At 35.3% G+C, this 25,771-nt stretch overlaps 1 protein-coding gene across 1 annotated transcript in view; it reads left to right on the forward strand.

Moving 5' to 3' along the window:
- XRCC4 (X-ray repair cross complementing 4) overlaps positions 1 to 25,771 on the forward strand; it is a 287,640-nt gene that overhangs the window by 15,297 nt on the left and 246,572 nt on the right. The window contains exons 2-3 of the mRNA XM_031666287.1: positions 13,866 to 14,014; positions 20,557 to 20,732. Coding sequence (XP_031522147.1) covers positions 13,876 to 14,014; positions 20,557 to 20,732 — 315 coding nt within the window. The 5' untranslated portion in view covers positions 13,866 to 13,875. The remainder of the gene's footprint in view (positions 1 to 13,865; positions 14,015 to 20,556; positions 20,733 to 25,771) is intronic.

The raw sequence follows: 25,771 nt of genomic DNA on the forward strand, positions 1-25,771 counted from the left end.
TTGCCTTGGTTATTTGGGTGTGTGTGTGTGTGTGTGTGTGTATTTCCATATAAATTTTAGGATTCTTTTTTTCTACATCTATGAGAAATAATGTTGGAATTTTGATAGAGATTGCATTGAATCTTAAATCACTTTAGGTAGTATGGATATTTTAACAATATTCTTCCAGTTAATGAACATGGGATATCTTTCTATTTGTTTGTGTTTTCTTCCATTTCTTTCTTTAATGTTTTATAGTTGTAAGTGTGCAGGTAGTTCACCTCGATTAATACATTCCTAAGTATTTTTTTGTAGCTATTGTAAGTAGGATTGCTCTATATCTCAGAGGAAAAGCTTTCAGTTTTTTCCCTTTGAGTATGATGTTATCTGTGGGTGTGTCACATATGGCCCTTATTGTGTTGAGGTACATTTCTTCTGTACCTAATTTGTTGAGGTTTTTTTTTTTTTTTTTTTTTTTAATAAAAGGACATTAAATTATTTTTCAAATGCTTTTTCTGCATTTTGTGAGATGATCATATGATTTTTGTGTTTCGTTCTGTTAATGTAGTGTATCACATTTATTGATTTGCATATTTGAACCATCTTTGCATACCACAAATAAATCCCACTGATTATTGTGAAAGATCCTTGTAAGGTGTTGTAGAATTTGGTTTGCTAATATTTTGTTGAGGATTTTTTAAATCTGTAATCTTCAAGGATATTGACCTGTAGTTATATTTTCTTGGGATGTTCTTTTCTGGCTTTGGGATTAGAGTAATACTAGCCTCATAAAAAGAGTTTGGAAGTATTCTGTCCTCTTTGATTTTTTTGAATAGTTTGTAGAGAATTGGTATTAGTTCTTGAAATGTTGTGTAGAAGTCAGCAGTGAAGCTATCAGGTTTTGGGTTTTTTGTTGGTGGAAGACTTTATTACGACTAGAAACTCCTCTCGTTATTGGTCAGTTCAGAATTTCCATTTCTTCATGATTCAGTCTTGTAGGTTGTATGTATCTAGGAATTTGTTCATTTCCTCAAAGTATTCATTTTTTTGCTGTATAATTGTTTATAATAACCTTTTATGATCCTTTGTGTTTTTGTGATGTCAGTTGAAATGTCTTCTCTTTTATTTCTGATTTTATTTGAGTCTTTTATCTTCTTCTTTTGGTTAGTCTAGCTAAAGATTTGTTAATTTTATTTTTATTTAGAAAAACTTAGTTTTGTTGCTATTTTGTATTTTCTAGTTTCTATTTCATTTGTTTCCGCTGTGATCTTTATTATTTCTTTTTTTTCTGTGAACCGTGAGCTTAGTTTGCTTTTCTTTGTTTGTTTTCTTTAGATGTAACATTGTTTATTTGCAACATGTCTTCTTTTTTGATGTGGCTATTTATTGCCATAATTTTTTTCCTTAGAACTGTGCATTTCATAAATTAAGGATGTTCATCATCACTAGGCCTACCTTACAGGAATTGCTAAAGGAAGTTATTTATGTCAAAATAAGGGCTGATAATTAATAACAAAAAAGTTATAAAAGCACAGAACCTAAGGGTATAAGTAATACTGATCAATATTCAGAATATTTTAGGACTGTAATGGTGGTGTGTAGTGTAATTTTATCCTTAGTACAAGGGTTAAAGGACAAAATTATTAATTGCAACCACAGCTACAATAAACTTTCAAGGGATATATTTTATAATATGATGTAATTTAGACTTCAGAAACATAAAATGGCTGGGTAAAAGTGTTGAGTTGTATTTAATCAATGTTAAGCTGCTATCAGGTTAAAATAGACAGAAGTGTAAGGTATTCTTTGTAAGCCTCATGGTAGCCAAAAGGTAAAATTCTATACGAGATGCACAGAAAATAAAATGAAATTCAAAAGATTAAAGACATACCGCTACAGGAAGCTATCAAACCACAAAGGAAAATTGCAAGAGATGAAGAAGGAAACAAAATATCTTTAAGAAAAAAAAAAACCTAACAACAGAAAATAATTAACAAAATGGCAAGAAAGTTAGTCCTTTCTTTACCTATCAATAATTATACTGAGTGTAAATGGGTTATATTCTCCTATAAAAGACAAGGAGTAAATGAATGGACACACAGACACACACACACACACACACACACACACACACACACACACACAAAAGACCCAACTACATGCTACCTACAAGGAATTCACTTCACTTTTGAGGATGTACATAGACTGAAAGTGATGAAATGGGAAAAGATATTCTACATAAATGGAAACGAAAAATCAGCAGGAGTAGCAATACTTACAGCAGAAAAAAATAGACTTTAAGTCAAAAGCTGTAAAAAGAATAAAATGAAGGCATTATATAATGGTAAAGTAGTCAGTTTGCCAAGAGGCTATAACAATTATGAATACATATGTACCCAACAATGGAGCACCTAAATATATAAAGCAAACATTAAAGGGTGTACAGAGATAGACTGTAATACAGTAACAGTAGAGAACTTCAGTGCACCACTTTCAATAATGGACAGATAATGTAGTCAGAAAATTAATAAGGCAGCATTAGACTTAAGCAACACTTTAAATGAAATGAACCTTAACAGACATATACAGAGTAGTCCATCTTAACACCAACAGGATACACAATCTTCTTAAATGTACACAGATCATTTCTGGGATAGATTATAGGTTAGTTCACAAAGCACATCATAGCAAGTTTAAGAAGACTGAAATCATATCACGTACCTTTTCTGACCACAATTCTATGAAACTAGAAATCAATTACAGGAAGAATTTCAGAAAATTCAGAAGTATGCTGAAATCAGCAACATGCTTCTGAACAACTAATAGGTCAGTTGAGAAGTTAAGAGGAAAATTTAAAAATATCTTTAGACAAACAAAAATGAAAACACGGTATGCCAAAATTTATGGGATGTTGTAAAATTTTGCTTGTCTGGGAAATTTTTTATTTCCTTCTTATTTTTGAAAGACACCTTTGCTGGGTAAAGTATTATTGGTTGGCAGCATTTTTTTATGCTCCCTCTGAGCAGTTTGAATGTATCAGCCCACTCTCTCCTGGTCTGCGGTTTCTGCTAGGAAGTTTACTGTTAGTTTTATTGGGACCCCTTTGTGTGTGATTTCTTTATTATCTTTTGCTGTTTTCAGAATTTTTTCTTTCTCTTTAATTTTTAATAGTTTTATAATTACATGTTATGGTCAACTCCTCTTTGGTTTGAATTTGGTTGGAGATCTCCTTTCTTCATGTACCTGGATGATGGCTTCCTTCTTCTGATTAGGGAACTTTTCATTAGTTATTTCTTTCATATGCATCTTCCCACATTTTTTTTTTTTTTCTTCTTAATTCCTGTTATGTGTAGGTTAGGTCTCTTGATGGTGCTCCATAATCCCCATAGGTTCCCCTCCTGCCTTCTCCTCCTCCCCTCCCCTCCGCTCTTCTTTCCTTTTCTCTTCTTTATTTTCTTTTTTTATTTTCTCCTCTGACTAATTTCAAATGTCCATCTTCAAGCTCACTGATTCTTCAGCTTCCTCAAGGCAGCTGTTCAAGCTTCCTATTTCATTTTTCCGTTTAGTCATTGTATTCTTTATCTCCTGAATTTCCATTTTTTTAATTGTTTATATTTCTTTGTCAGACTTTTCGTTTTGTTCATGTATTGTTTTCAAAATTTAATTTTCTGTTTGTATATTTTTGTAGTTAACTTTTTTTTTTTCCTTCTCAAAAGAGTCAAGGTTTCACTCTATCTCCCAGGCTGGAGACTGGAGTGCAGGGACAAAATCATAGTTCACCATAGCCTTGAATTCCTGGGCACAAGGGATCCTCCTGCCTCAGCCTCCTGAGTTGCTGGAACTACAGGTGTGAGCCACCATGCACGGCCCATTTAACTTTTTAATAAGGATTATTCTGAATTCTTTTTTTTTTTTTTTACAACATTTTATGGATTCCATTTTCTTTGAGATTCATTATTGGAGCTTTATTCGTTTCTTTTGGAGGTGTCATGATTTCCTGAGTCTTTGTAATCCCGTATCCTTGTATTGGTGTTTGCACATTTGTGGAGACAACCACTTTTTCCAGCTTTTACAGGTGTTCATTGGCAGGGATAGAACTTTACTATTTATTCTAGCCTATACTTCTGGAGGGGCCAGCTAGTAATAACCCTTAGCAGATACAACTTGCTTTTCAGTTCTCTAGAAAGCTGGCCTGCTACCTTTGCTCTGAATTTTTTGGGGGGTAGCTACATAGGTTCTCTTATCTGACAGGACCACTGTCTGAGCTCTGCAATTAGTCTGAGCTGCTGAATGGGCACAGAAATTTCCTCTGATCAGCCTTGGCCACAGGGTGTATTCCTTTATTTGAGTTCAGCAGTTGGACAGGGTTGCAGGAGGGTCCTTGAGGTTAAGTGGATTGGAATCGATGGACCAATTTTTATGCTCAATAGAAATGCTTATTAGAAATGCTCAGTGGGGTAGGAAAGTAGGCTTTGAGGCTAGGGACCACTGTGGTTAAACTCCCTCCTGTGTCAGAACAAGTGCCTGCTTGTTTTCAAAATCTGCTGAGGATCTGTTGTGGGGTGGAGGCTGGCAAGCTTGTCCCAGTTGCTCAGACTGGCTACTCTTCTAGTAGTTCTCTGTGTAGGCAGGATTACTCCTGGACTGCAGCAGAGAGAGGCTGTAGCTAAGCAGAGGCCCTTCAGGATCTGCTGTGGATCGGAGGCTAACAAGTCTGTCCCAGTGCACAGATCATGAATCTCCTAGCAGATCTTTGTACTTTTAGGATAGTTCTCAAATTGCAGTGAGAGGGGCTAGAGCTAAACTGGACCTGTTCACAATCTGCTGTGGGACAGGGGCTGGTAAGCCTGTTCTGGTATTACTAAGATGGATGCTTCTTTCAGCAGTTCCCTGTCCAGGCAAGATAGTCCCCAGCAAGAGGACTGGAGCTGAGACTAAGCTGTTCCAGGATCTGCTGTGGGATACAGGCAGACACACCTGTCCCAGTGGCTAAGACTTACACAAATCCCAGAAGTTCTTTGCATAGGTGGGATAGTTTCCTCGCTGTGGCAGAGAGGGGTTGGAGCTGAGACAGCCCTGTCAGGATCTACTGTGGGATGGAGGCTGGTAAGCCTGCCGTGGTGACTCAGATATGTGAGTCTCCCAGCAGTTCTCTACATGGGCAGGATACTTCCAGGGCTGTAGGAGAGAAGTGCTGTAGCCAAGAAAGGTCCCCCTTGGGGTCTGCTGTGGGATAGAGGGTAGCAATCCTGTCCCAGTGGCTCAGATGGGTAAGTGTTTCTCTGGGTTTTTGTGTGAGCAGTAATAAGCAGGGACCACAGATGGGGGGGCTGGAGCTGAATTATAGGGTAACTTTTGAGTCCACTGCCAAGACTGATGTTGGTGGGCTGACCAGCCTTTGTGGTGCACTTGGGTATGTAATTCCTCCAGGACCCCTTGGCAGATGGTTTTAGTTGCAAAAGCCAAAGCGGGGCTGAAGCCAAGCCATTTGGCGAACAGGATTGTTTCTGGGTTTGAACCCAGGAGTCCAATCTGTGTGTCTAGGTGCAAGTGTGTACCCTCAAAATGACCTTCCTAAGTCTTGGGCTCTGCTGGGGTTTTACAGCCTCCTACCTGAATCCCAGCACTCCTACAACAAGATTTTTGTTTGTGGATGGGTGCAGAATTCTTATTGTAGGTGTACACATATAATTTTGGAAACTTTATACTCAGTGTTTTGAAAAAAATATGAGCCAACATTTAAAAGCCAGTTGACTTCTACATAAAAATAGGAATTTGTCAGTTTCTTGAATAATCTGAATGACAGAACACTAAGGACCGGTACTTACCATTGATAACAACCTGCTTTGCAGTGAGTAATGGCTACCATCTTTATATGGTACTTGTAGTTTCTAGTGTCCCACAGTCCCACTCATCATACAATGGATGCATATGTCCTCACTCCTGATCTGCATGGCTTCTGGAAGTATTAGAACTTGTACCCTAACAAGAGAGAATAGAGCTTGACTTAAATTTTAGGTATAAATTTCAGTCTACTTTGAGAATGTATAACCCAAGGAAACTCAGAATAGAGTCTTTCTTATACTTTGGACCTTCTTCTTGCTGGAGTTGTACAAAATGTATTCAGAGATGTGGTCAAAATGACTTAGACTGAGAAATTGAAGCGTGGGAAATAAATATGTAGTTACTCATCCAAGTAGGAATGTAAGTCCTTATGTGCTATTTATAACTGTTACTATCATTTGAACTGTATGAAATTGTCATTTTTATAGGTTAAAAATTGTGAAATGTTGGTAATTTTATATAGTTCCTAGTTTTATATTGCTGAATTTGAGGATATGTTATAGGTTTTGTTTTGTTTTTCCTCAGACTAAGTTCCTCAATCCTATCACTTGTTCTCTTGTTTGTCATTAAGAAATAGGCAGATAAATGGGTACAGTTTTAAGTAAATGATGGGTTTGTGAGTGGGGGGAAAAGTACATTGTTTATAAGTCTTATTCCTTTTTCATACAAGTGCTTTTAGTTACATTTCAGTTCCAAAAAACACTTTTTTTTTTTTTTTTTAAAGTAGAAGACTGTATATAAGCTTAATTGGTGATGTTTCATAGGAACACCCTCACTCTTTTGGAATTGAAATATGAGAGGTGTCAAAAATTTTGAGGCTTAAGAAATCATAATTACTAAGTTCTTGTTGAAAAAAGACTGCTGCTTAGTTAATGCTGTTTCAGGTACTATCTTATCTCTTCAGTTCTGTTAAGTGTCATTCTCACATGAAACTGCAATTAGAACTAAAGTGTTCTTGTGACAGTCTAGAAAGTTTCCAAAATGATAAGTGTACTCTCATCCTTTCTGCCAAGTTTATTTGTAATCAAAAGTGGCCATTAATAATATGAAGGAAATTATAGTCTTGGAACTTAGGGTCCAATTTTAAGGGCACCTTGGAGCTAGGTATTAAATAGTATGTGGGAAATTTGTTCATGCATTAGGTCATTTTATTGCTTTTTAATACCCACTTTATAGGGTTAGAGTAGGAAAGGAGAGGAAGTGAAATTTATATTTAGCACTGAAACTAATGATTATTAATGGTGTTTGTAAAAGATAAGCAGAGGAAATGAGAAGTAATATGATATTTGGAATGGCAGCAACTGGCATTCCACAGTCATGAGAGGTAATTAAGGAAGGACTGTGACCTCAACCAAGAGGCCTTATTTTTTAGACTTATTTTATAGTACTAACGCTATATTCCTAAAGCATCAGATTAATTTAATGTCTCCCTTGTACATCAGCTGTATATTACAAGTTTTTGAATAAGATTATGTTAGCAGTTGTAACTGTATTTTACTACCTTATGGTGACCAAACATCGTGGTTTGCCTGGAATTGAGAGATTTTCTAGGTCTTGGGACTTTGTTTGAAAATTAGGAAAATATCAGGATATGTGGTTACCTTACTTTCAAAATTATTAAAATGGAGTTAATTCTCACATGATTAGAAGGGTATTTAGTAATCCTGTGAATTCTTTACACTTAATGTTTAGAAAAAAGTCTAACTTGAAAATATTATTTTAGGAAAGCACTTTTTATATAGAAGTGTTGCTGAATATTTTTGTTTTAATTGCTTTGGAAATTTAAAGGCAAATTGACGTTGTGGTAATTTTTTAAAAAAAAAAAAATCTTAATTTACCCTTTGGTAGCACTAACCAGCAAGTTGGCAGGCTGTTAATAATGAAAATGCTAGCAATAAATTATTCAGTAAAAAAAACCTTAATGTGGGGAGTGGGAATTCTGATAAAAAGGTAAAATGCAAATAGTAGGTGCTTTTAAAACATACTAAACAAGAAATAATCCTTTTGTTTGCACTTAGTTTTAATTGTGTGATTGTCTCAGAAGTGAATAACCTAGTAGTAGTTGCATAAACCTTTCTTTCCTTTTTTCTAGCAATTATATATGTTCCTGTCTTTGAATTTTTATAATGTGATAAGACTTTAAAACAATCTGTGACCACACTTTTGTTTGCAATTTAAATTTTCTCTTTTAAGAATAAAAATAATAAGGTCAAACAAAATAATGTAACCAAGAATCTAATTACAGACTATTAACAGCATATGCTGTGTGCTAATCTTTATTCTGAACTCACTTTAGGTATCAGCCTACTTTTCTCAACAAGGGGGCACTTAAGTTAATTGCTTCATTAGAAACATGCATTTAGCACTTTCTGATCTGTAAGTGCAACTCTTTGGCAGAGCTGCAGAAGTTTGAACACCTGCAGCCCAAGCAGCTTAAAAAGAAGTCATAATTTACTATAAAGGAAAATAAAAGAAGCTCAAGTTCAAAATGGTGTTATCAATGATATAGTGTTGTAACTAACTTGAGCTGACCTAAGAGAGAGAGTTGGCTTCTGCACTGCTCCTTATCAGCATCCAAAAGGGCATACAAAATTCTTTGTAAACTAATTTAAAAAGTGTCTTGTTTATTCAGAAGCAACTGTGAATGGTATTTGTTCAGACCTTAGATCACATCAACTGCATACCAGCCAACAACTTATTTCTCTTCTAAGAGAGAGGCCAAGTATCAAAGACACAAAGTACTAAAGATAAGCTTCTCAATTCTCAACTGTTCTGAACTCTCAATAAAGCTACTGATGTACAAATTGGGGTGGGACCCAACTGTTTCCACCTGCAGGCTTGTCTTAGATCCTTGGCTCTGCCTGGGAGAGGTGCTGATACTAATGTGACCTTTAGTGCCCTTAGAAAACAAAACACAGGCTTTCTTATAGCCCTAATCAATCAGTCCCTCTGAAGAGTATTCCACCCCCTTTCTTCAAGTAGTCCTGGGGCAAAAAACTATGGCTCACTATTCCCGTTTACAGGGCTGGTGAAAGCAAAGAGATCGTTCATTTCCTCTTATTGAATCTTAAAAGACATTTCAAGTCATCTTTTTTTCTGTTTCCATGGGTGATTCTTATTAGATGTTTTGTACTTGATATTTTGTAAGAGGGTGATCTCAGTAAGTAAAAGAATGAAGTGCTTTCAAACCTCATTCAAATAGTATGGTATTAGGAAATTAAGACTTATTTGATATAAAGAACATTTCTGAGATGGCTGAGGCACAGGATACTTTTAGGATACTGTGTTGTCACTTATGGGTTATTAATATGTTAATTGCTTAAATATGGTTCACAGGTAGTCTCCAAAGTTTCAAATCTGAGTTTACTAAATAATAGAATCTTTAAAATAAAATCATATCATTTTTGTTATGAATACCTAGAATTAGAAAATTGGAAAATATTTGAAACATGAATAATTCAAAGATGTTCTTAAAATTGATCCCCAGATGTCTTTTTAACATCATTGAGATTAAAGCCCTTTATATTATTGTGAAAGTAGGAGTTACTGACAGGTATCTGGAATATTGAATTTTAAACTAAATTTTCTCTATAATTAGAAATTTGTCACTTGGTTCAAATATGGTTTTAAAAAAAGCAATGAAACTAATTGCTATTTCACAGTAATTGTAAGTGCTGTATTTTCCTTTCAAAAAATTATATTAATAGTAACAATAACCATGGTTCTTAAGGTAAGTTTAAGAAAAAATGATCTGCATAAGTATGTGTGCATCTATGTATGTTTGTATGGAAATACTATACAGGCAAAAAATGCTATGCCATTAGTAGTTTCTATACCATCCTATGTACCCCACCCCCAAAATTGTGGGTTTTGGGCCAATTAGAATTATGTAAGCCTTGAACTATATGTGTTTTTCAATGATTGGCATAGAAAAACAGTAACACTGATTTTCCAGTAATTTTCAAATTTAAGGATTACAGAGCATGTGAATAATTTACTGCATGTTAAGTGTATTGACTAATTGATCTAAAATAAAATATCCACAAATGGATAAAGCATTTCAGAATTAAGTACATCTAGGCAAAGGACCTCTTTGTAGGAAAAAATTTTGACTAAATGGAATATTTAAAAATAATAATTTTTTTCAATGATTATGATGTCAAACCTACAAACTTAAATATACCTAAAATTTTTACATGCCTAATTGATGGGGCTACAAGGATTACTTTATAATGGTTTTTAAAAGGATCATCTAGTAAGAGATTCTTGCTATGTGATTAAATAATAGTTGTAATATTTTCATGTTGGAAGTTTGTGCTTTGTTCCTGATCCTGACTTTTTATAATGTTTTCTTTTTGCATTTTTATAATTTTTATGTTATTTCTCTAGTTTTGCTTATTAGCTTCTACAGTATAAGCATCTTTTAATGAAACTCACAAAATCAATTTTACAGTATCAGGTGTTACAGTATTAGAACAAATATAGGTATTTGCTTGAACTAAGGAGTATGTGTCATTTTACAGTCTGATAAATTTGAAGTCAATCTGGGCAAGATTCTAGAGTGATTTACCAGAAGAATTGCTTTTGGATTAAAAGAAAAAGAACCTATCATTGCTATAAATAAGAGTAGGATCACTAATTAACAGTTTTAATTTCTTTTTTTGTTGTTGTTCTTTTAGATAGCATTGATAGACTGGTAGAGTAGATAGATTTTGCCAAGGATTCTCCTTATATTCTTGTGACTTAGAAATATAAGTGGTGTTCCCACGTAGTGTTGATGATTGATGTCTTCTCGAGGGTGTTTCTAATGGCAGACTATACAGGTCTATGCCTGAGCTTGTCCTGCTCAACATTTTATGTGCATGACTTGAATACTTAGAAGAAGAGGTTTATCAGATTTCTAGATGACAAAGTCAGAGAGATAGTAAAGGTGTTGGGTCACAGGAACAGAATCACTATTCAATAACAATGTAACCTTAACAAGCCAATGTAAAACATAAAATTGAACCCCAGCAAACACATCAGACAACATCAACAAAAATTACAAAGGATAGAGTAAAAATGAGTTAGTAATAACATATGTAGAAAAACAACTAAACAAGGTTTAGTTTATATTAAACTCAAATAGGAGTTTTTAGAATGATGTAGCTGCCAAAAACACAACAAAATACCCTCAACACAACCCCATCACTCTCACTATCATTAAAAACAGTAATTAAAACCGAATATGATATTTCTTTGAAATTATAGAAGTGCACTATTTAGGATGAAGTAATAATCTTTGTCTATTTTTTAATTGTTTATAGAACAACTAGAGTACCAATTGGGACTCAGTGAACTATGCTTTGAGTGGCAGAGATTAACTGTGGTACATTTTGTGGAGATTAATCAAACTAGTGAGGGTATCAGAAATCATCTTATAAGAACGGTTTTCACTGCAAGCATATAGTCTTGAGAAGAGGCCTGTTGTGTGTAAGACGATTTAGACTTAATCTGTATGGCCCCTACTGGTATTACTAGGAAAAATGGGTAGAATTCATGGGTGACAGATTTGAAATAATTTTAAATGAATCCAAGGGTGAGTATTTGTGGAAAGACTTCTTTGGGACAGGCGTAGACTTTTCAAATCCTGGGCAAACATATCCAGAAGTCAGCAGTAGGGTATAGGAGATCAGAGTTGGAAACTTTTTCTTGTAACTTGATCCAGGATCAGAACTGGCTATTTTGTTTCCCACATGTCTCATATGATTGCAGAATATAAGCTTGGTTAACTATCATTTGATGGGAAACTGGAAATAAGTCTTAGTTTTGTTTTAGAGTAGTCTTAAAACAACAGCTCCTTATCTGTCAATGCCTGTCACACGGCAGAAGCTCCCTAAGCATACCTCTTTCATGGTCTAACCCTGTTTCTTTATCTGGTAACTTTAGAAGTCTGGTTTTTCTTAACTTCAGATCTACTAGACTTCCACATTCCTACTGACAAGCAAAGTGCTGTGGTAAGAAGAGCAGGTGGTGGATTTGAGTTGTTGCACCACCACTTAGTGTGTGATCTTGGATATTAAACTTTGCCTCTGTTTTTTGATTCATACAATGAGGATCCTGTTAGTTGCTATAGTCATAGGGTTCCAGTAAAGATAGAGCTGATACATATATGTCAACATACTTCCATTAATTATAGTACTTAATGGATTATTATTTAGTCACTAAGAATGCTAGGCGTAAAACTCTGTGCCACCATGAAAAAAGCTGTTTATAAGATTTATTTAAACATGGGTGTCTATAGATAAAGACAGAGGGAAATGTTTAGATAATCATTGTTTTGGGAAGGGCGAGGTTAGGTTTTTAGAATTTTTATATTATGTGGATTTCTGTTTTTTCAAGTAATGAAGTTCTTGTGCAGTTGCAAAGTACTTAACAAATGAATGATGATGGTCTTAGATCTGAATCCCTTCTAACTCTAACTTCCAGTATTACATTGTGTACTCCTAATTCTTCTTTTTTCCTTTATTGTATGAAGTAAAAACTTGGGTAACATGAAAACCATGGAAAATGTTTGGAAGAATGTGCAGTCATCAGAGTTCTCATACACCAGTCGTAAACTGGTACAACGCTTTTAGAGAAGTATTTGCTGTGTAGTACCAAAACTGAATATATCCATATCCTCTGATCCAACAATTTTACTCTTAGGTATATACTCAACAGAAATGCATATATATTTGCTAGAGTGTTTCTGGCAGCACTATTTGTAATAGTCAAAACCTAGAAAGTACCCAGATGCCTACCACTAGTAGAATGAATAAATAACTTGTCTTGTACTCATTTAATACACTACTATACTGCCCTGAAAATCATCTATCACTATAACACATGGTGCAGATGAATCTTTCAAACATAATGTTGAGCAAAAGAAGCCAGGCACAAAATAGAACATGCTGTATGATTATATTTACATAAAGTACAGAAATATTCAAAGCCCTCATCTCTGTTAGAAGATAGGATAGTGGTTATTTGGAGAGGCCAGTGACTAGAGAGGAGGGAGTGTGAAAATGAATTTTGGGGTAGTGACATTCTGCTTCTTGATCTAGGTTCTACTTACATGGATTTGTTCAATTGTAAAATTCATTGAGTTGTACTTTTGTACTTTTCGTATATGTGCTTTTCTGTCTATAGATAATACTTAAATACAAAACTTAAAAAATGCAAAAATATTTATTGGCCTCAGGCTGTGATAATCTGATGCAACTCATCTCTATTACAGAGTGCCCCTGTCTCAGTGGATAGGGTGTTTCAGTCACTGAGCCTGGGCGTCTCTGTCTTAGACAAGGCATGACTGGATACTGCCAGCTGTTGGGTTCTGAGATTCCCCCCCCCACCATTGAATTATGCTTACTCAGCTTTTTCATTCCACACGGTGTCTCCAGACAGAGACTAAGATACTTGGTCAATTTTATCCTTTCTAATTACTGCAATATTTCAGTGGTGAGATCACTTCCAGGTCATTCTCACAAGTACTTGCAACCATTTCTTTTGTGGTAGAGAAACAGCCTGTTGAATCTGGGGAAAAGAAATGGTAAAATTTACTCTGCATATTGTTGAGATGATAACTTCCTTTCTTTTTTTTTAGTAGAGACGGGGTTTCACCATGTTGGCCAGACTGGTCTTGAACTCCTGACCTCAGGCAATCCGCCCACCTTGGCCTCCCAAAGTGCTGGGATTACAGGTGTGAGCCACCGTGCCCAGCGGAGATGATAATTTTTATCTTCATTACTTGGAGAAATCACTTTCCATTTATGGGACTCTGTTTTTCTCCTCTGTAAAAATTGTGAATTAATATTGAAGAAAACTATGAATTTACTGAATGAGTATATTATTTACTGAATTTAATGGTTGAATCTAATGGTTGAGCCTATTATACAGTTTTTTTGTTCTGCTTATTTTCTTATTTCCTTGGTGTTTATGTAGCTGAGAGGCCAGTACAGAAAAACATCATTATATGAGTTACAGTTTCTTTTAAAAATATTAATTGTATTCTCCTGTTACAGGTATTAAGAAATGGAGAGAAAAATAAGCAGAATCCATCTTACTTCTGAACCCAATATTGCTCATTTTCTACAAGTATCTTGGGAGAAAACACTGGAATCTGGTTTTGTTATTACACTTACTGATGGTCATTCAGCATGGACTGGGACAGGTAATATTAAAAACAAAGTTTTTAAAAGTAAAATTTGAGTGTGCTATTCTTCAGTCCTCAGGGATACTTCTCCAATAGATATTGGGTAAGATACGAATTTTACTTGCTATTGCTGTCAAATTTATATACAGGTTTGTAATATTTAATGCCACTTTCTATAATTGATAGTAATAGAAAAACAAGAATGTGTCCTAGAAAATTCTGGTTACCATTTGAATCTTAGTAACTTGGATTTGTTCAGAGTTTTCAAATGATCTCTTTATAGAAAATATAAATAGTATTTTCTAAATATATCTTTTCTCAGGACCCCAGGGAAGAAGTCTGGGGCAGAGGAAGGAGATTGGTTAGGTAAATGGGTTTGTGTTGCCCTGGGGCAATGGAGTAGTGGTAGGTTATTTATTTATTTATTTTCCCCAATGAACATGTATTACATTTGTAACAACACAGGACCAGAGCCTAAAAATTTGTAATGCAAGGTTCACACCCATATTTAGGATCTTGGCTGTGCTTTTAGGAAATACATTTTTTATTTTTTAACTCTTTGTTGATAGTATTTTAAAAATGCTAATGACCATCAAATCATGTATGGAACATGATGGATATAAAGTAAAAGTATTTAGAATTATATTTTCCTTATATAGGAAGTTTTAATACTCTTCTAAAGTATCTTATTGAAAGATTTAAAGAACTATTTTTATAATCATGCAAATGTCTTTTCTAGAGTTATGTTGTGAATAATGTTTTCCGTACGATAATTTTTTCATGTTAATTTGTATACTATTTATATCTTCTATTAACTTTAGAAATATTTCTCTAGAATTTGTTACCATGATTATTATATATCGTCTTTAAAATTACATTGTAAAATTTTGTTTCTTTCTTGAGCATTATGAATTCTGTTATACAACACAGTCAAATTGAATTTATACTTACAGAGTTTCAAAAAAATTGTCTTTTTTGACACAGAACAAGTAATGTTGATGTAGGGATTCCTGTAAAATACAGAATTTTCAGGGATAATATTTGCAGTACTTATGATATCTATTTAAGCTACACATTTCTCTGTAAGAAAAATCAGAAATCAGGTTGGTAGTTGCAGTTCAAGAGTAGAAGATTGGTCAGCTTAATTTTATGTATGCCAATTCAGAAGACAATATTTCTTGTTTTAAGGTGAAGGGTATATAAGGCTAAAGACCAGGGCAATAGATTAATGCTGGTCATCTGGGTAAGAAGAGCAGTTCTAACAACACAGCTTGGAAGCAAGTCCTAGGGGAAGTGGTTGCTTGTATGTAAGGAATACTGTATTTATAACTTTAGATATTTCTTTTTTTTTTTTTTTTTTTGAGACGGAGTCTCGCTGTGTCTCCCAGGCTGGAGTGCGGTGGCGCGATCTCGGCTCACTGCAAGCTCCGCCTCCTGGGTTCACGCCATTCTCCCGCCTCAGCCTCCGAGTAGCTGGGACTACAGGCGCCCGCCACCACGCCCGGCTAATTTTTTGTATTTTTAGTAGAGACGGGGTTTCACCGGGTTAGCCAGGATAGTCTCGATCTCCTGACCTCGTGATCCGCCCGTCTCGGCCTCCCAAAGTGCTGGGATTACAGGCTTGAGCCACCGCGCCCGGCCAACTTTAGATATTTCTAATTGGCAAATGGCATATTCCATATATTAAGTTATTGTCAGACAGATGACCTTATGGTGTTTCAGGAACCTTAATTATCAAAAGAAGAGACTGAATTCTAATCTAGTCCATAAGCCTCATTCACCAAGACAAAAATCAATGATAATATGTTATTTGAAATTTTTTATCACTAAGTATTAGGGGGAAAAAGAGCACTTCATTAACTCTTTATCTCTTAATTTAACCAGAAATGTAAGTTGATCTTAAATTTATGGAACATTTCATTTATATCATACAAATTGTGCTGGCATCATTCTTAATGATATTAACATGAATTATCATTTCACTAGACAGTACAGATCTATATTGAGCGTAAGAGACACATTTGGTTTGTCAACACTCTACGCAATTATCTAGACCAGTACCTACGAAATACGTTCTCAATGAATACTTTTTTGATTGAAAGAATGAAAGGATGTCTCAACTATATAAAACTGGTCTGAGAAAAAAGAAAATAAATTGTTCATTTTAGAGTTAGCATGTTTTTGAATGAAAACTCCAGTTTTATATTTACTTATTGTTGACATTTATCATAACTGCAGTATATTCTACCATTTATTTTTTAGCTAATGGAATTTAGAGTGACAAACTGTGATATCAAACTTATGTATTCTTTGGTAGATTGTTAACATTTTGGCTTCCTGTACCAAACACGCTTGAAAACAGAAAATTTTATAGTGTACTATGTGGTCATTTTATTTTCAAAAATATCTAATAATGTTTAAATCTCTCATGTGTTTTATGCCTTCATTCATTTCTATTTTCTTGTTTACATATCAGGGACAAAATAGGAAATCAAATAATATAACAGCATGCCCATGTTTAGTTAAGGCTTATTCCGTAAATGTGATCTGGTACTTTACATGTAGACAATAAAATCACTGAGGACATTGAAACAATTAAATAATTGAAACATGGAAATGGATTTCCTTCCTATACCTCATCCTGTTTTTTTTGTTCAACATTTTGATTGCTGCAACCTTCAATTTGGACAACTTTTTTCTCTTTTCATTTGAGTGAAATTAAAAGGATGTAAGTTTCCTTTTGATCTCCCCCACACTAAACTCACTGATTTCCATTAGCAATGTTTTATCTAATGAATGTTTTTAAGGTCCAATTATCTAATTATCATGTGGTCTATCATCACATCAATATTACAGGGGGTTATATCACAGGGTTAAGTCACAAAGTGGGTGAATGATCGATGACTGTGACTTTTATAAGAATTCTTATTGGCAGTGGGAAACTTGTATCACCCATCTCTGGAGTAGTTTCAAGTTTATTAAAGAGTAAATTAAACTTTACTAATTGTTTTATTATCCACTAACTAGATCCACTTATAATTATCTTAAGCATTAATATTTTTTGACCTATATGGAAATAATGACAGAACTCAGTGGAAAGAGTACTTTAATAAATCAAGCAATGAAATGGGTTTATGATGCAATACCAACTGGAATCCTAATGGTATGGTAAGACTGTATGTCTTCTGAGCTCCAGTACAAGCTTAGGATGTGTGCAGGCTTTTGGTTAGTTATATGTAGGTATCTGAAGGAAAAAAATCTTCTTTCCTCACTTACATCTTCACCTAACTATAAACACTGCAAAAGTGATGCTTTTCAGTGTCAAAGTGAGTCTCAGTCTGACTCCTACTAGTCTGAGAATGGTTCCTTGTTTTTTGGTCATGTTGCCCTGCTCATGTTTTATGCCTTATTATGTGGTTCAGATGCATTCTTGCTGAATTTTATTATTTCCATTGCTTTTATTCTTGGTCACTGAAGTTTTAGAGCATCGAGTGCTTACAGCTGTAGTTTTTCCAGATGTTCTTGGCACAGAATTCAAAACTGGTGACCAGGTTGGTTTTTCAGGATTAAAGCCCTATGTAGGCAGTCAGATTTCCACATTTACTTTTATAGGAAATTTTCAAGTACATTTTTGAACAAATACCTGTTTTATATAATTTCCTTTCATATGTTTTTTCTCCTTCAAAAATTAAATATTCCATAATCAGCACAGTATTCATTGGGAGAGGAAAACAAGAGGATATCTACGATGATAACTGACAAGATATCTAAAATGTTATCTAAGATATTAGCACTTGAATTTGAGCTCCATAGGCTAGCATTTTAGGAATGAATGAATGAATGATTACATATTTTCAGACAGGTATCTTTTCATTTAAATGAAATTTAGAATACTTTTAACTAGATGCTTTTTAAATAGTTCTCTATTTTCTTTTGTGTTTTCTTCAAGTTTTTCTATGACTGCATTAAAGATGGCATCTGCAAATTTATTTCCTATTTCTCTGTGAAATAACTGTTCTTCCTAGGTATTGGTGAGTTAAAGTTAGGTACTTTTTAACATAATGCAAACATAAAATAGGAAATTATTCCTTAAATAGGAAGCATTTATCTTCTTACTTTTGTTTTTTTAGAAGAGCTACTAGGGCTTTTGAAATAGGTTTGATAGTGATGATCATATGAAATGTGTCCGCTTCCAATAGAGAAAATGTGAAAGTGTTTTAGAAGCTGTTAATATATGAATATAAGCTATTTTTATTCTTACCTCGTTTCAAACGTTGTGTGAAGTATGAGAATCATATTTTATTACCAAAACTTGTTATCAAAAATTGATCATATAAAATATATTGGTACCTTTCAAGACTCCCTTTTTCATTGACTGTCATGGGTCTTCCAGACACTTGATAGCATAGAGACCAAAGGTATGAAAATATGTCTTCCATTTTAGGGATTCTTTAATCATGATTTCCTTATATTCTGTAATATTTTATACTAATGTTGTTTTTCAAAATTATGGATGGAAATAATTTATCCAATGTTTCATATCTCTGCTTCACCCCAAAATAAAACATCCAGAGAGACAAGAGTTAATCCCAGCTTCACCAGTTACCTACTACATCACCCTAAACTATTACTTGATCTCTGTGAGCCTCAGTTTTCTCTTTTGCAAAATGAAAATAATATCTGTTTTTCAGTTTTATAAGGAATTAAAATAGATAAGTGTAATGCATAAGTATGAAATTATACAACCATATGGGACTTTTATTATTACTGTGATAGCCTAAATTAACACAGGAAACCATCCAACCACACACACATTCCAACAAATACGAGATTAAATCTTGTAATTTTAAAAACAAACAAATATGCAGACCCATTGCCACTTTTGAGTGTAAGAAAGGGAAACCCTCAGATGCCATGTTTGAAGAGGTATTTCAAAACCAAAGTAATTGATGGGAATTAAAGCTTACCTGTACATTCATGGAATATCTGAACTAGATACATGTCTAGATGACAGTGAGTATAATGTTTGAGTGAAGTGGAATGTTGAGGCTTCAGACCTCTTATGGAATTGGAGTTGGGCTCTCAGTATAAAGAAAGGAACCTGGAAAAATATACTGTTAATAAAATAATCTTATAAAAAAACTACTACTCTCTGTCCTGAGGATGCAGCATAAAAATAGAACAATCCCTGGGAGGCCGAGACGGGTGGATCACGAGGTCAGGAGATCGAGACCATCCTGGCTAACACGGTGAAACCCCATCTCTACTAAAAAATACAAAAAACTAGCCGGGCGAGGTGGCGGGCGCCTGTAGTCCCAGCTATTCAGGAGGCTGAGGCAGGAGAATGGCGTGAACCCGGGAGGCGGAGCTTGCAGTGAGCTGAGATCCGGCCACTGCACTCCAGCCTGGGCGACAGAGCGAGACTCCGTCTCAAAAAAAAAAAAAAATAGAACAATCCCTAAGAACTATGAGTGAATAAAAGTCTCTAGAAAAATCAGAACCCTAAACCTGTGTTATGTGTGTATGCAAGGTTTAAAATGGAACACTTTGCCTCAAGTGTAAAAATCAAGGTGAGAAATTAACTTTCAAAACTAGTCTCGAACTGATGAAACTTGTAATGACCCCCAGAAAGGCAAACCAGCAACCTTCATTTAAGAACACTTCTTCCCAGAACACTTGCCACTTTGGCTAGAGGCGAGCCGTACTCAAACGTTACAAAGCATGAAAGGAAAACAAGTAAAACAAGAATTTTTCCACAGATAGAAGAAACATAATTTATACTCCAGGAGCCACACATAAATACAGAAATGAAAGAGATCTTAAAATACGTTTATTTAAATATTTAAAAGAAGGGTAGGGTAGAACAGGATATAATGGCAAAGGAACAAAGATAATACCTAGAACTGAAAATATGATTACTGAAACAAAAATCTCAATGATAGATAAAATATCAGCTTTAAAAATACCTAGATAAGAGAATTGGAAGCCAGATCTCTGGTATAGTATGTGTTGCAGAGGAGATGCTCAGTACATTTTAGTTTCCTTCCCATTCTTTCCTTATTTTCCTTTCATCCATATTTTCTGTTGTTGGCACATGATATGAGAATAATGAGCTCCACTTTTGCTTTTGTTTTACTCTGCTCATATGAGTGAGAAATACACTGTAGACTATTGAATCTTTGATGCAAGGAAGGAAGATGTTATAAAATATTGAGCTTATTATTCATTATAGGAAATTATCTGGCTTTGACCTAAGAGCAGGTACACAAAGTGGAATTTTCTGTAATAACTTACAATGTGTTTCATCTGAGGACAGAGAAAGAATGTCAAGGGTTTAATGTATTTCACATGAGTTGTGAGTCTAAATTAATGCATTTCTTAAAAATTGCTAGTTCAATAAAAAGGAATAACTTGATTTAAAAATGTGTAGTATAGGGATTGATTTTACTTATTTAAATTTCTGTTACACGTGATAAATTAGTACTAACAGATAAACTAATATTTTCTCATGTGTAGTCGTTTACTTTTCATTTTAAAACTTCTGTTAATATTTCCCATAGTTTCTGAATCAGAGATTTCCCAAGAAGCTGATGACATGGCAATGGAAAAAGGGAAATATGTTGATGAACTGAGAAAAGCATTGGTGTCAGGAGCAGGACCAGCTGATGTATACACATTTAATTTTTCTAAAGAGTCTTGTTATTTCTTCTTTGAGAAAAACCTGAAAGATGTTTCAGTAAGTAAAACTTTCCAAAATGTTACATAGTAAAATGTCAGAGCACTTATTGAGGGATTATATTTAAATTTAAGTAACTACTATATTATTCCCAGAACACCTCAGAAGCAAAAGCTTGAAAAGTACTTAGTTTCCGAATTGGAAGAGACTTCAAAGCTAAAGTCATTAAATATATTAATGAATCACGAAAAATAATTATTGGAAAATATATTTAGTTTTTAATGCTTGAAAAATTTTAAAGTATTACAGAGTTAATTATAATCTTGAAAAAGGTGGGATCAGAAGTTTTAGCCATTGTGACAGGTCTTATTGAAATAAGTTTTGTGAAATATTGATTTTAAGAAATAAAATAATATATCTTTGAATATCAAATAATTATGACTTATTTTCTACTTTATTAGAGTGTATTTGAAATTTAAAAATACATAGGATTAAGGATACTTTATTTATATTGTCAGATTTAAAAATATTAAAATAGAAATAATTTGCAGCCTAAGCTTTGCAGACAAGAGTATCTGCTACTTATTCTGCTCAGTTCCTGCACCAATTCAGATCAAGGCAGGTGGTTTATTTATTAAAGTCTTGCACTAATTATTTGTATATTTTACCTAAGTTGAATAGATATTGAATTTGTTTTTTTAGCCGGTGGTTTTTAGTCATATGTGAGAGCTATCATTTCTGAAGGAGAGGGAAGGAAATGTTTGCTACATTAAGTTAACAAATAGCTATTGAGAATTTGTTTTAGAGCTCAACTTAGTTTAGAAAATTATTTTAAAACAACCTTTTAAATTCAGAATAATTAAAGAGATTTCTTTCATTAGAGAAACATTTGAAGAAACAAATGGAATCATTATAAATATATATTATCATGTAGGGAATAATACAGATAAACTAGCCTTAGTAATTTATATTTAAAATAAACATTTTCTAATTAGCTGTCAAATTATGTAAGTTTCAATATGCTGTGTTTCTTAAAATGGTAATTTAAAATAGGTTCAGTAAGAAGGTTGAAACTAGCTACTACAATTTTGTTATTTATCGTAAGTGTTCTTTCCTATGGCCCAAGCTCAATCAGATGATATTATATATTACAGAAGTGCAGACTCTTCGAATATTTTGAAGCAAATCATTGCCAAATTGGGATCAATGCCATTTCCCATTCACTAAACATTTGCATGTAACAACTAGCATTATTTTGTGCAGCCATTTTCTAGTTTTTATCTGTTTCATACATATTGATACATAATTCCAAATTAGTGAGGTACATTTTGGAAGGCTGAAAGGCTTTTGATATTTTTGACATGGTAAAAGATGGGGCTTGGTACAGTTGGCATTTATATTAATCTGTTCTCACACTGCTAATAAAGATATAACCGAGGCTGGGTAATTTATAAAGGAAAAAGATTTAATTGACTCACAGTTCCACATGGCTGGGGAGGCCTCACAATCATGGGGGAAAGCAAAAGAGGAGCAAAGTCATGTCTTACGTGGTGGCAGGCAAGAGAACATGTGCAGGGGAACTCCCCTTTATAAAATCATTAGATCTCATGAGACTTATTCACTATCAGGAGAACAACACAGGAAAGACCCCCACTCAGGATTCAGTTACCTCCCACTGGGTCCCTCTTATAACACTTGGGAATTATGAGAGCTACAATTCAAGATGAGATTTGGGTGGAGACAGCCAAATCATATCATTCCGCCCAGCATCTCATGTCCTCACATTTCAAAACCAATCATTCCTTCCCAACAGTCCCCCAGAGTCTTAACTCATTTCATCATTAATTCAGAAGTCCACAGTCCAAAGTCTCATCTGAGACAAGGCAAGTTCCTTCTACCTATGAGCTTGTAAAATCATAAACAAGTCAGTTACTTCCCAGATACAATGAGGATACAGGCATTGGGTAAATATACCCATTTCAAGTGGGAGAAATTGGCCAAAACAAAGAGAGTACAGGCCCCATGCAAGTTCAAAATCCAATAGGGCAGTCATGAAACCTTAAAGTTCCAAAATGATCTCCTTTGACTCATATCTCACATTCAAGTGATGCTGATGCAAGAGGTGGACTCCCACAACCATGAGCTGTTCCACCCCTGTGGCTTTGCAGGGTACAGCTCCCCTCCTGGCTGCTTTCATGAGCTGGCATTGAATGTCTGTGGCTTTTCCAGGGGCACAGTGCAAGCTGTCAGTGGATCTACCATTCTGGGGTCTGCAGGAAAGTGGCCCTCATCTTACAGCTTCACTAGGCAGAGCCCCAGTGAGGTCTCTGTACAGGGGCTCCAACCCCACGTTTCCCTTCTGTACTGCCCTAGCAGAGGTTCTTCATGAGGGCCCTGCCCCTGCAGCAAACTTCTGCCTGGACATCCAGACATTTCTATACATCATCTGAAATCTAGGTAGAGGTTCCCAAACCTCAATTCTTGGCCTCTGTGCACTCGCAGGCTCAACACAACATGGAAGCTGCCAAGACTTGGGACTTGTACCTTCTGAAGCACGGCCCGAGCTGTACCTTTGCCCATTTTAGCCACTGCTGGAGTGACTGGGATGCAGGGAACCAAGTCCCTAGGCTGCACACTGCAGGGGGCGCCTGGACCTGGCTCAGGAAACCATATTTTCCATGTAGGCTTCTGGAGCCTATAATCGGGGGAGCTCCCGTGAACATCTCTGATATGCCTCGGAGACATTTCCCCCATTATTGTGGTGATTAATATTTGGCTCCTTGTTACTTATGCAAATTTCTGCAGCAGGCTTGAATTTTTCCCCAGAATATGGGTTTTTCTTTTTTGTTGCATTGTCAGGCTGCAAATTTTCCAGACTTTTATGCTCTGCTTCCTCTTGAATGCCTTGCTGCTTACAAATTTCTTCTGCTAGATACCCTAAATCATTTCTCTCAAGTTGAAAGTTCCACAGATCTCTGAGGAAGGGGCAAAATGCCCCTAGTCTCTTTAAATAGCAAGAGTGACCTTTAGTTCCCAGCAAGTTCCTTACCTCCATCTGAGAGCATCTCAGCCTGGACTTGTTGTCTGTATCAGCATTTTGTTCCAAGCCATTCAACATTTCTGTAGGAAATTCCAAACTTTCCCACATTTTCCTGTCTTCTTTTGAGCCCTGCAAACTGTTCCATTCTCTGCCTGTTACCCAGTTCCAAAGTTGCTTTCACATTTTCGGGAACCTTTATAGCAGCACTCTAGTCTACTGGTACCAGTGTACTGTATTAGTCTGTTCTCACACTGCTAATAAAGACATACCGGAGGCTGGGCAATTTATAAAGGAAAGAAGTTTAAATGATTCACAGTTCCACGTGGCTGGAGAGGCCTCACAATCATGGCAGAAAGAGAAGGAGGAACAAAGTTACGTCTTACATGGTGGCAGGCAAGAGAGCATGTACAGGTGAACTCCCCTTTATAAAACCTTTAGATCTCATGAGACTTACTCACTTTCATGAGAACAGCATGGGAAAAACCCACCCCCATGATTTGATTACCTCCCACCATGTTTCTCTTACAACATGTGGGAATTATGGGAGCTACAATTCAAGATGAGATTTAGGCCGGGCGTGGTGGCTCATGCCTGTAATCCCAGCTCTTTGGGTGGCCAAGGTGGGTGGGTGACCTGAGGTTGGGAGTTCCAGACCAGCCTGACCAACATGCAGAAACCATGTCTCTACTAAAAATACAAAATTAGCCGGGCATGGTGGCACATGCCTGTAATTCCAGCTACTTGGGAGGCTGAGGCAGGAAAATGGCTTGAACCCAGAGGGTGGAGGTTACAGTGAGCTGAGATCACGCCATTGCACTCCAGCCTGGGCGACAAGTGCGAAACTCTGTCTCAAAACAAACAAACAAATAAGAAAACCAAAAAAACAAGATGAGATTTGGGTGGGGACACAGACAAACCATATCAGCCTAGATGGAGTACTTGCCATGGCTGGCAATACATCAGGTTTTACTCCTTCTATGAAGAAAGAGCTTTAAGTCCTCTTGATTCATGTCTTCTACAGTTGGTTTGGCATCTTTCAGCATCAAAGACTCATAATAAACCTGAAAGATTTTTGCTTGCCACCCTGAAAGTAAACAACTTTATCAGAGCCAGCATCTTGAACTACAGGTACTACCTTTTCAAGAAGTGTTCACAAGAAATGGAAATAGCCTAAAAGATTACCAGCAATGCAAAAAGTGTGCTGGTTCCCTACAGAATGTCTTAAACCACTACATTGCAGTCTAAATAGCTGTCTCCTTATTTATTCATTTATTTATTTGTTTATGAGAAAGAAAAGGCTATTCTCAGAACAGTTTGATAAGGAGGAGTTTGTTCATGGCTTGACTTACTTGAGAGGTATTTTGGATATTTAAATGAGGTAAAACTTCCAGTGCTGTTGTCAGCCTTATGGATGGATGCAGCTGAGAGATCACAAATTCATTTGGCCAAAGTGTCATGGTAATCTTCAGTATTTAGGATATACTTCTGCAAACTGATTTCAGAGTAACAATATCTCATAAATTCATCTGCTGGCAAAAAAAAAATTTGCAGACAATTGGAACGAAACATGGCAGACAGAATACTTTTTGAAGCTAATTTTGCTTGGATGACCTAAAAATTGAGGAGTTTGTAATACTTTTCTTGATGACACAGACATCTGATTGTTGCCAAAAATGACCTCCTAAACTTAGAAGAAAGGAAAAGAATGAATATAAATTCAACTCAAAAAGTTGTGAGTTCTGTTGTTTCTTAATGTAAGGTTGCTCCCCTGTGACAAAGAGTTGCTCCCAGATGCATACCTCTGAGAGTCAGGATTTTAGACATTTATTGCCATCAGTTCAAGAAATTTTGTGTATCTAATTGTGTGTTCACTGTACAATTTGAACATTTTGGATATCTAACTTATATAAGAATTGTTTGAAATTTATATTTATAACAAATTTTCTTTTTTTTTCTTAAAAGGAAGTAACCACTATTTTAGTATTCAAAAATACCTGATATTTTGAAAATACTATCTTACGGTTTGTCTGAGTGAGAGAATTACAAATTTCTCTCTCTC

The sequence above is a fragment of the Papio anubis genome, chromosome 5 (assembly GCF_008728515.1).
Source record: "Papio anubis isolate 15944 chromosome 5, Panubis1.0, whole genome shotgun sequence".
NCBI classification, from domain to species: domain Eukaryota; kingdom Metazoa; phylum Chordata; class Mammalia; order Primates; family Cercopithecidae; genus Papio; species Papio anubis.